General features: G+C 47.4%; 2 protein-coding genes across 2 annotated transcripts; both read right to left on the reverse strand.

Annotated features, from left to right (window-relative positions):
- Nucleotides 1-3261: 3261 nt before the first annotated feature.
- LOC135918871 (protein rhomboid-like) lies at nt 3262-5429 on the reverse strand. The gene is made up of 2 exons (XM_065452563.1): nt 5055-5429; nt 3262-3936 (listed from the first exon to the last, which is right to left on the reverse strand). The coding sequence occupies exons 1-2, from the start codon at nt 5427-5429 to the stop codon at nt 3262-3264; spliced, it is 1050 nt and encodes a 349-aa protein (XP_065308635.1).
- Nucleotides 5430-8803: 3374 nt separating this feature from the next.
- LOC135917511 (rhomboid-related protein 2-like) lies at nt 8804-11484 on the reverse strand. Its single transcript, XM_065451090.1, has 2 exons — nt 10962-11484; nt 8804-9456 (listed from the first exon to the last, which is right to left on the reverse strand). Exons 1-2 carry the CDS (start codon nt 11475-11477, stop codon nt 8878-8880), a joined length of 1095 nt encoding a protein of 364 aa, XP_065307162.1. The 5' UTR covers nt 11478-11484; the 3' UTR covers nt 8804-8877.
- Between the last annotated feature and the right edge of the window lie 522 nt (nt 11485-12006).

The raw sequence follows: 12006 nt of genomic DNA on the forward strand, positions 1-12006 counted from the left end.
TTAAGAAAGCTATAGGGACTGCTTGTATCGACTTAGCATTAAGAAAGACTGAGCTTATCCAAAAGCAGTCGGTCTGGAAAGTAAACACGAATAAAGCCTGAAGACGGAAGCAGTATTGAATCGCCGCTGGATCGGTCGTGGGCGTCGGAGAGTCTGCAGCGTAATTACTTCAGGTAAGGAAGAGAGCCAAGAACACAAACGTATTAAGAGACGGCAGCGGGATCTCGCTGACCTCTGCTTTGTCTTGCCAGTTAATGAGCCCAAGCAAAAGATGTCCACGTCCTTAAGGTGCTGCTCTATTGCACGATCGTTTATTTTATCTTAAGTACAAGGTGTGATCCTAAGCAACTTTCCTAATTGAGCTCGGAAACCCGAGAAGCTTTTCTGGATAAAAGCTTCTATTAAAAAATACTTTGCCTTCATAAGCCATTGTTCCTGCAGAAAATCTCCTCATTTTTCTTTACTACGAATCCGGCCTTCGTAAGTATTTAACTTTAATTATTTGCATGAACCTCTTACAACAACAACAAAAAACGTGAATATAGTGAAACAAGACAGGTTTGAATTGTGCACATGCACATATTTGTTTAAAAAACGCATGAACTGCACAAAGTTAGTGTTCAATATTATGTTTTTCGAAAATGTGAGTTCCTATTGACTTAATTGAGCTTGTTTCTTTTCTTTTGTGGTATATCCAAAAATTAAAGGAAAGGAAACAACTTCTTCATCTGCCTCTACACGAAGGTTCATTATGCGCAAAGGAAAGCATCTCTTATTTCTTCCTGCCTTTTCTCAATTTAGATGGCAGCTTAGGCAGATATAAGTGAATCAAAACCAAGGACAGCGGCTTTATGAAAAACTCGGTCTAATGATTAAAATTACAAATTGTGTCGCACTAATTGCCGCGAATAGAAAACACTAGCGTTCAATATTTATGTCATCCTCGAAGTTACTTGACAAGTTTCGGAATTTCTGATCGTTGATCTTCGAAGACCTGCCTTCGCGAGCCTTTGTGGGATGCAGACATTTTTTAGGCGCGTATTTCGACAGGCATGCATTTGTATGCGTAATCAGATTCGCTCGTAAATTTAATCATGTGTTTCTTTCGTAGTGTTTCATTGCCCGGTAATACCTGTGTGAGGAACGCGTCTCTACTTATGCGTGCATGCAACCTCCCGGATTCTATGTGTGTGTTTTTCCAACTCCGTGGTGTGCCCTCTTGTGTTTATAGGTTAGACATTTCATTAGGAATTTTTTCACCTATAGGTCAACACCTGGGCAATTTCATCATTTGTTTTTAGAATAAACCATAAAGTTTGAAGACTTTGAGAGTACAAGAATTAGAAGCCAGGTTTTTTCAGTTCAAATGAAAGTACTCTTTATTTTTTTTCGCAATGTGGTGCCGCATGTTACAAGCACACAGGCGAGGCATCATCATGAACAAACACATGCACAAAAACTGCAAGTGCAATGCTGAAAGCGCTTTCAGTACAGAGAACTGGGTGTTAAATAATGTGTTTTTATATATTTGTATAAATGAGACAATACTCGAACAGGGCACAATAAGCTCTAATAGAAGAATGAAGGTTAGCACTTTGTCGAGTGCACTAACATTCACTACAAAAAGACACAAGTGCCACTTTTGCTAAACAATGTAGTCGTAATATAAACCATCCATCAGTTCATTAGTTGGTAGATAGACTGTCTGACGCTCTTCTCTAACAACAATTACCTGCATTCGTGTGTGTTGCCCTTTGAGCAATCTAAGTACACTACATTAGCCATTATGGTGAGCCTCTGAGTTGCTCCCAATAAAGCGCCTTTTTTTTCTTCTTTACCATGACAAGGCTACTACCTCGCCAAGCAACGTCTACTAACACTATAACAGTTAATGCCTCAGGTATGTAAGCAGCTCTGAACACCGATGTACACAGTAGCCAAAAACAGCGCAGGCATTCCGTTAAAACACTTGAGCTCGAAGTTTTATGGTCAGAAGCAAGCATGACTGGGCAAGTGACCACCAATTTATAAGCGTCGATAAGCTACGTGGGTGCTCCTCTGTCTCAGTCTCTGTTACTATTATTTTTTTCTTGGGTGCTGCGGTCTGCAGCGCTGCTTAAATATTTCTGACAAGCGCTATACTGACCCGACAAGCTTCAGTATTCTAGAACGGCTCCCTGAGATGTTCGCACATCTTATCCTCACAACATGCATATACATGGGATGCGGGCTGGTATATCGCGTTTCCCCAAGATCAAAAATATAGGGCCTGTCTGTTTCCATAAAAAAGGAATGCCCTTTCGAATCACTTACGATCTTTGTTTACGCGGGTATATTGGGAAATGCAGTGCCTCCCTGGTGCTTCTTTTATACTTGTGGGCCATGAAAGCTCCGGCGCCCAATGAATTCGGGGTATATCTTTACTCTTTTTTGTACTTATCCTGTAACGCTGCGCATGCTGTGAATGCAATGCAGTATTAATTTGGACATACCGCTAAATCCTGGTTACGTTGTTCGGAGCTCCGACTACGGTAAATGATGCCCGCGTTTCTTTCCGCCCCCTAACGAAAGCGTTTGTTGATTTGTTTCCTCATTTTGATATTAACCAAGAATACTTTATTAAGCATTCTGTAACGTCTCATAAGGATAATATGCGAAATCTGCGACACTGCGCATGACAATGCAACCTGGGCGCATGAGAATTATTCTCCAAGCGAACTGTTATTGCTGCCCGCTGAAAAGGGGGTGGAGCGTCCTCGTCGCAGCCACGTAGAGACCTGTGATTGCATTAGACCGCTCTTCGTGACGTAGACAGACAGACAAAGAACTTTAATAACAAGGTCCTGAGAAGCTTTGCCCTAGGGCAGAGCTGCGGGCCGCTCCCACATGGGGACGGGTAGGCCGAGCCTAACCGCCGCATCGTGGGCTCTCTGGACAGCCCAGGTTTGACGTGAAAGGTCTGAGCTCTGGATGGCAGAGCTCCATTCTTCTTCTGTGATGCGATTGGGTCCCTGTAACGAGGGGCATCGCGTAGTTCATTGAAATTACAACAGGCTTGTTATCATCTAGCGAAATCCTACGACGCTTTGTGATTGACTCAGCACTATGGTCGCAAAGGAACCACTGTTTGAGCACCAAAACTTCACGGCAAACTACTCAAAAGTTGTGCACTTATAGTCAGTACTGCTTTAGGATTTTTTAAAAAATTATGGTTTCTCTATTTCTTTTTTGCACCATTGGCAAACTCTCCTCACATACGTCCTAATACGTCGATCCCCTTGTGGCCTGCCAAAGCGAAAGAACGATCACTGCCCAGTGAAGGTATTTGATTATGCCATAAACCCACTTCTCCCATTTCTGGCCCCGGTTCTTGCGCAGGATCACGATGCCCATTGTGCAGCCAACTACGACACCGATAAGGTGAGGCAGAGTGCCTATGCTCTGCAGGCGATTCAGGTAGTACACCTGAACCGCGTCGGCAGCGGTGAAGAGGAGGACCATGGCGACGCGCCCAACGACTCTGCCGAACTGGGAACGGTTGACTAGGACGTCGACCACGTGCGCCCAAACTACTGAGTAGAGAGCCGCTGAGGCCCCGAGGGTGAAGCAATAGCCGCAGATGACGTTCAGTTGAGCGGCGGCGAACGCTCCGGCCACGTAGATGAACGGTATCTTCCAGGGACTGTGCAAAAAGCTGACGGGGAGGCAGAACAGCATCTGGATCACTACGCTCGCTACAAGCGACAGTCCGTTGTAACTGACGAGCACAAACGATACGTTGCGCCAGAACTCGCGCTTGCGTTCCACCGCAAGGACGAGCTTGTCGACGAAGCGAAGGTAGTCCTCGACTTCCTTGGCGCTGCTCGGACAGCACCAGTGCAAGTACTGGAAGTACGTGACGACCTGCGCCACCGAGATGAGGACGAAGAACAGGACCTGCAAAAAAGGCAGAGGCAGCTTGAGTGCCTTGGTTCGTAAGACACTGTAACGAAGCACTTAAAGCTACAAATACAGCAGGAAAGTTTGTGCCAGAAACGTCCGGCCGAAATCTCGCGTTCACTCTCACATCTAAAGGATAATCTGCCTAGGTACGAGTCATAAAGAAAGTACAGAACATGTTCTTGCCATCGTATCCTCGTATTTTGCTTCCTTATCAGTCTTTATTGCCAATATGTGCTCAGGTCTCTTCATTTTGATTTGTTGTATACATGGGCTGCTCTAATTACGCAGTATTCTTCTGGGATCACGCCGTAGCAATTATCACACTTACTCGTGGCCGCAATCAAAAATCATCCTCTCGCAGCTGAACAGGGCGTGAATGAGCGAAGCCCGTTTGTTACCCTCTATGGACAGCCTTAGTGTCAGCGGGAGTTTACATTACTCTACGTAAACATTGTAAACACTGCATTTCAAGTGCCAGAGCAGCAGTGAACGATACAGCAAATACATTTGAAGTTTTCATACTTTATAACACTGAAGCGAAACGCATTCGCGTTTGTGTATCTTAAAAATGCATACGTCACTGTCAACTAAGTAGTACACGAAAATAGGTGAGTATTAAATCCCTCTAATCGTTTGGTACTCCGACGAGCGAAATCAGAGGATTTCAGCCTTGCGGGACACATAAATCGAGCTACAGGACATTTTGCTTAATGCGCGTGCTTCAGGATTATGTCGGCAAGCTGCAAAAGGGCATTTGTCCACCGCTTGTACATGACACAAATAGGCTTGACAAGGAGAAGAAGGTTTTTCTGGATGCGTACGTTTTGTCAACTCTGGGCGCTGCTACAAGTCGTTACGTAAGCATGCAAGAACATACCTTAAGTCGAATGTCTTTAAAAACAAGTTAACCACTGCTTTTCTTCCTAAGGCTGGTCTGGAAGGCTCGAATTATCCAGTTTCGAGCCGGGAAACAAAGCGTTCATACATTTTAGTCACCTGTGGCCTTTCCTATAAACCAATGTGACATGAGCCAGCAGCGTGTCTGTGTCGCGTTTGCTGTGTCTCATACCTCCCGCCCTTTCTATCGTGGTTCACAGCGTTGTGAGCATTACCTGAAGCAAAAAGAGGGGGTAGTCGACCATGGCCAACCGTACCACCCTCGCCCGCTGCAGCTTTCCGGCGTAGACGTTGGCGGCCGCCGTGACGACCCTGTGGAATCGCCTCTGTCGGACGGTGGCGGGGCGACCAGAGGTTGTGATGAGGAGGAACTGTTCGAGCGTGAGCCAGCTCGTTTCGTCTTCATTCACAAGCTCATTGAGCTCCTCGAGTACACTGGCAGGGCACTTTGACATGGGTTTGAGGAACGCCATTAGTTCCGCTGCATAGGCCTTGTCGCCACGCTGTAGCTTCCTGTAGATATCGGCCCAGAAGGGAATCTCCTCCAGCCATATCTTCTGTTTTCTGGCCGCCGCCATGCCACTTCCCATGTTTCTGATGCTGCTCGAAATAAGCCTGTTTTTTCCCGAAACGTAGCAGTTGACGCGGCGAGCGAGTGCGGTCGACCGATGCGCGCGTTTCCAACCGTTGGAAAAAGAGCACGCTCGAGGGAGTCGACGGAAAAGGTGCTAGTACCAGGCGCAGCTTGGCTTTCTCAATTTGGTGGTACATGCAGATGTCCTCTATTCAGGGCGTCACGGAAAACATGAACAACGCCTTTGTTTCTTGTATTTTACCTCGCGCCAAGGAGATATCAGCTCATGAATCTTTCGTCATATTTTTTTTCGCACGATCATGCCGAAAGCTAGAGCACGTAACAACATACGTTGCTATGGTGCACCGTGGGCATGGTGCCGCTACCATTGAATTTGTTGATGACATGTATTGATCAACATATTAAGCGTGCCGAGATGTGCTAGGTGACGAGATGTGCTAGGTGCCGCGATGCTATCTTTTTGGACGTCTGCGTCTGATGCTTTTCTTTCTGCATACATTAAAGTGAAAAGTGCTCTGACTTTGAACTTTCCCAAACAACAATTTCTCTTTCCTTCAGTGGCTATTGTTTTATAACAGACTGCCACAACACTGTTGTGTCTGTGCGTTTGAAACTATTGCAGAAATCGCAGACGTTTTGCCTCATTTGAAATAGCAACTAATTTTCTGAATACTCCCGTTTTTGTTGAACTATTAAATTGTGCGACCTCTGGCTGCCCCTCTACCAGCTGCCCCACTACCAGCTGCCTCTCTGTCCTTTAGCTAACTGGCTGGCAAAATACATGCTTTACTGAATGCAGCATTGAAATTTCGAGCTTTAGGAGGAGCATGTTAAGCTTTCGGTTGGTTACGAATGTGTAAAGTTTTCATGGCAATAGTGAGCAACCCTTAGTGGCGACATGGTAAACAGAATACACAGTATGAAGTACATGACTTAAAAAGCCTTGTTCTGGGCAACTGTGAAAAATAAGGGGGGGGGGGAGAGAAAAAAAACAGCATTTGCCAGCTTACGCAAGTGAAGGCTGCACGCATGAACAAACGTAGTATTGATGCACGAATATTTCTTACGCACTTTCCGGGAGCTATGTTTGTCTCTATGCATGTCTATATCTGACAGTTTTCCCGCCAACCCGCCGAGTCACTGGGCAGTAAGTGGTCGAAGGGGCAGATTATCGGGCTGCTGTGCTGAGCGAACAGTGTGCCGCTGATTGAAAAACTCTTTCAGGCCGACTTGCAACACTGGGTTTGTGCCACTCCCTCTGGGCTGACCTTCAGTGAACCTCTTTAATGACAACTTGAGTCACATGGTATGTGCATTTAGGTGCGGGCCGCTCTTGAATAAACGTCTTTGGCGCCAATGTGGGTAACACAGGCGTGCACTACAGGAGATGTGCCGCTCTACACTGCTGAAAAACATGCCTTATGTTTCTCCTGTGCTGAGTGGAATCAAACCCACCTCACAAGGGATCCGACGCATTAGGAGGCTGCGTCACAAGTACACTGGGTATGAACTAGATTTTATTGGACATCTTTCACGCCAGGGCTTTGTCAAGCTGCGCATTGGATGCACAGGGTATGTGGCGCTCTGCAATGAACCTATCGCCAGCTTCGGTCAATGAATATGTGCCACTGGGTGTGCGGTAAAGGAGAGAAGAATTCTCAGCGCCCGCGGGCACCGCAGCGCCACGCTTCTCGTGTCGGAGGCCACACGCGGACATCACGGCATAGCCACTAGATGGCGAAGCGTGTCGAGAAAGAAGCGCAATAGAGGCGTCCGGTTGCTAGATGACGCGTTTCGCAGGCGCCATGTGTCTACAGCGTGTCTCATAATCAGAAAGTGGTTTTGGCACGTAAAACCCCATAATTTAATTAATATCACGCAGTAGTGGCTGGCATCTGCCTGCCCAGCAAACCATGCAATGCGCAGGTAATTGCGCATTGCCTTTGTTAATTATAGACAAGTCATGGTCCCGAGCCATGTCATTGGCACATCTTGTCGCACGTAGGGCTTCCCACATTTTAGCGGTATGTCGTGTATAACGCCCGTCGCACATTTCAAGTATGGCAAAGTGTGGTTTTTCTGGCATCCTGACTTTTTGCCAACGCTGCTTATGCTCGGACACAGTTCAGCCAACTTGCGTGGGCCCGAAAAAACAACTGGCCCACCAAGCCTAGTAGCGACTTTCTTCAAGTTGTGGGAAAGTTTGTGGACGTATGGCACAACTGCGGGTTTGCATCCTTTATGGTCAGGGCTAAGGATATGCTTTTTCACCTTCACTTTCTGGGGCAATGTTTTTCACACCACCTATATACGACCGAGTTCGGGTATAGCCGGCTGTGTGTAGCTTCGTCAACTGCTTTTCCAAGCAAGCCTGCCTCGCGTGATGGCACGACTTCATGAGAGCAGATTCAAGGCAGGCAAATAGTGGCTATTCCTCTTTTAACTAACTTTGAGTGTGTCGAATCGTATGGCAGAAATTCCTTGTGGGCAAGTGGGCTCCGCTGCAGTATAGTCCTAACACTTAACAGTTTCAACGGTGGCAATATGCTGTGTCGTTATATTGATTCAATGCTAACGCGTTCCCGTCGACAGTCATCGTGAGATGGGTTGTGCCACAGTTTTTATTATTTGGTTCTTCTTATCGTGACATACGAAGTGGAAGTTTACAAAAATCCAGAGCGCATAACTTTAGCATGCACAGAGAGCCAGCTTCACGTATTATAGCATAGCTGGTGATTCTAGCATAACCTCCCCATCTTTCTGCACCCGATTTCAGTCTCCTATTAATGAATGGCCGACTTCAACGTGTCGTTTATAAATAAGGTAGACTTACGTAGATACTTTCCATAAATTTGTTTCTTAGCAGTGGTCGTAGCATATGGTCATAATTTTGCACGTCAGCAACGGGAGTTAACAAGACAGGGTCACTTAAAAGAAGCCGAATGCAGCCATAAAAACACAGGGCTAGGGTAAAGCATTTATTTCGGAGTAAAGTCAAACATCTGAGCAAAAGAACAAGGCCATTGGACGAGCAGCTTCCTGGCGACAGCTTTCAAGCTGTCGGGTATGCTTACAGCAAGGGCGCAAAATGAATGAGTGAAAATTCTGAACCGAGCTGATGGCAGTCTAATATTGCCTATAAATGCTGTGAAATCTGGCATCAGCCATTCATTAGGGTATGTTGGGTGTTGTAAGAAGCAGTGTGCAACAACGATATGTCGCCATGTATCGATGAAATTCCAGTTTAAGCAAGTTGTAGGTTGCTAAACGTTTCAGCCTAGTATGCACAGAACCATTTCAGCGAAGTCCACACAACGTGGCGACCTTTTGCCTGCTTTGGGGAGAGAAATGCAGCAACACTGGTATGGACATGGTCTTTATTTAAGTAGTGATGTGAATTTTATTAAATACACAATGTGTCAACAAGCACGGCGACACATACGTCAAAAACAGGGGCGCCTGTGTCGCGCAGAGTTCAGCACAGGAAGCCCTATCACCAAACCAGCCAGCGCCCCACCATAGTGACCAGCGTAGCTCAACACCTGTCCATGGCGGCTCTGGGGGCCCCGTAAGATCGAGTACAGGTCGTTCAAGTACACGAGAAGCAACATGGCTATTCTGAGCCCAACCAGTTCCATGTCCCGGATGTTGGTCAGGATGTGCGCCAAGTGTGCTGTCTGAAGGGAGTAGACTCCGCTCGATGAGCCCGCAATATATGCATCGGGGTTTAGCAGCGACTGCGCTAGCGGACCGCACAGTAGCCCGCTGACGTAGACGAGCATAATTGGGCCCCACGAATGGACTACTTCCAGTGGGAAGGCGAAGGCAATCTGGAGCAACACGTTGCTGCCAAGGTGCAGGAAACCGTCGTGAACGAGCGAGTAAGTCAGGAACCGCCACAACTCGCGGCGTTTGCGCGGGTTGAAGATGAGGGAGCTGTTGCAGGGTAGTTGGCAAAGCTGCCGATCCTTCGTGAATTCGGAGCACGAAGGCACCGCGCAGTGGTAGCTAAACGTTGCCACCTGCAAAAAAAGATGTTCTGATTTGAAAGATGATCTCTTACGCTTTTGTTGGGAGTAAATCTGCCACACAAAAAACGACTGTGACTTTATACTTTCGATAACGTCGGCTTGCTTCAATCACACAACTTAGCAAGAAAAACTAATGCCGCGCGCTGAGTGCAGTAGCAGAGCATCTATCGCTTCCAGCATCACATCAAACAAAAGTAAACAGATTATCGTTCCGTGGCGAAATCTCACCTTCGCGCAAACTTATCGAAGAGACGCTTCACGTTCATACATCATCATAGTGCGACTCTGTTCGGCAATTCATACGAAGTGCTTTACAATTCTGAATGATGAGCAAAACAAGAACAGGGTAAAAGCGGGAGCCAATGTATCGACAAGTGGACTTCGTGTACCACCTTGAGAAAGACAGGCCCACTTGCCGATACGTCGGCTTGCGCTTTTACCTTGTTCTCGTTTTGCTCACGGTCTTGAATTTCCATATCCCACCTTCCCCGTATTTTCGTTGGATTTACAATTCTGAGTAATTCATGTTCCATTATGTTCAAATCACTATAGCCCGTTGCTGGGGCGTATAGTGACTTATTAATTTCAGTGCTTCCGAAACTGTTGTCTCCGCACATTGTTGTGCCATTACCACAAGCCCGGATTCCGAATCTGCAAGATGCAGAATTTATCCTGCGAGCGCCCCAATTCTCCCTTGAAAAGTCAAGATGCTGAGCCGTCAGGCAGCGGTGTCCTGCAGGAGAAGCATCGGCAGGCAACGTGTTCAAACGTGTCAGCAAGTGCCAGACAGCCCGGCGCCGCACCTCCTATTGCCTGGGGGTCACCGCGCGCGCGAACTTTGAACCGGGTGGCCAGCGCGGTCGCTGGTTGGACCTCTTGGACGAGCGCCGAGTGCTGACTTTGTATTGGGCCGTTTGAGTGACAATGGTTCTCGGGGAGTATAAAGCCGCGAGCCGGCCGCCTCGAAAACCGGATCCGCCGACCCACCGGGAGACAGTGCCGCTCTCGACTGGGGTGAGATGTGTCACGCGCTTTCGCCGGACGTCGCCGTGCGGGAACAGTCGCGTTTGCTGTGAGATCTCGACCCCAGTGCCGACCCGTTCATGTCCTGTATAATGACCTGTATATAGCGTATAAAGTCCCTTTTGTTATTCTCGTCGACGCCTGGCTCGGAGTCTTCGCTACCAACGCTCTGTCACGAAACGGGTGACGAGCGCTACGGGACTACAAAGTCGTAATAGTGGTGCAGCGGTGCAAAGTCGTAACAACATCAAAGCCGGCCAGCGGCAATCCCTCTCGGCGATGGTAAACCTGCGTCGCCCTTACATTGGTACAACTCAGTTCAAGTCACCGGGGTACCGGATATCTTCCACTAGGTCCTGAGGCACACGTAAACGCAGTAGCATCATAACATTTATCTCTTAGGCTACTTAGGACGGAAGCTTAAAAACTTATTGACACCTTTATAATGAGTTATCGTCAAGCGTCCAACGCACCTGAACCAGTGAGACGATCACGATGAAAAGGGGAAAGTGTGCGACAACGCCACACGCCGTGGAGCACATCTTCACTCTGATCAACGGATCACTGCGTTCCGGCAACGAGAGACTCCCAACGCGCTTCAGAATCGCTGATTGGCGGCTGCGTTTTCCCACGACGAGTATGGTCGAGAATCGCAGGACGTGCAGCATCCAGGGCCTCGATTCGAGGTACTTTCCGGCATGGTAGGCGTCCCGACACTCCCGCAACGTCAGCGAGTCCCTGCCTTCGGCTTCGGAACTCTCCACGTACTCTGTGAGAAGGTCGCCGGTACGGCAGCAGCCCAAGACCCGTCGAAGGTCGCTCACTTGAAGCCTTGTCGAAGTCGGTGCCGGAGCGCTCATCAACAGGTCGACGAGCTGCTGGTAGTCGCCGCGGCTCGCTTCAGTTGCACATCCTTCCCGCAGTTCGTCTACGTCGTTATTTCTTCCTGGAATTTCCGGAACCTGGGCGCCCTCGAAGTGTGACTCCATGTCTTCTTCCTTTATGATGATGGTGATAATGCTTCTCTGCTTTGGTACATACCCACTAAGGTGGATTGAGAATCATGTTACGGGGAAGAGACGCGTAAGTTAAATAGTCATTCAAATGAGCCAAAAGGAATATGCAAAAGTAAGGACGCTATAACAAGAAACAAGAATATTGCATAATTTTGCAGGAAGATTAGCTGAAACAAATTTATGGGTACGGTAGGTAGGATTAAATGGGGCCTAACCGGAGAGGTTCAATGCATTACCCCACCAGCCACTCAATTCCACTTCTATGTAAGAAATAAAATTGCGTTAACGTTGATAAAAGGTAAGGAATAAAAAACCATTTCCTGCAGCGACACATTATGAAACACCGCAATAATAAAACGAACTGGACGATCACTTAAATTAAGTGAATTGATCAATTTAAGTTGAATAGTAGTTAACAGCAAGCTCTGTTGCCATATTTTCGAATTATTGCAGTTACTGTTACTACTGAAATACAAATCCCACTGACGATCAGCTCACCTCT

Source organism: Dermacentor albipictus, chromosome 2, assembly GCF_038994185.2.
Source record: "Dermacentor albipictus isolate Rhodes 1998 colony chromosome 2, USDA_Dalb.pri_finalv2, whole genome shotgun sequence".
NCBI lineage: Eukaryota > Metazoa > Arthropoda > Arachnida > Ixodida > Ixodidae > Dermacentor > Dermacentor albipictus.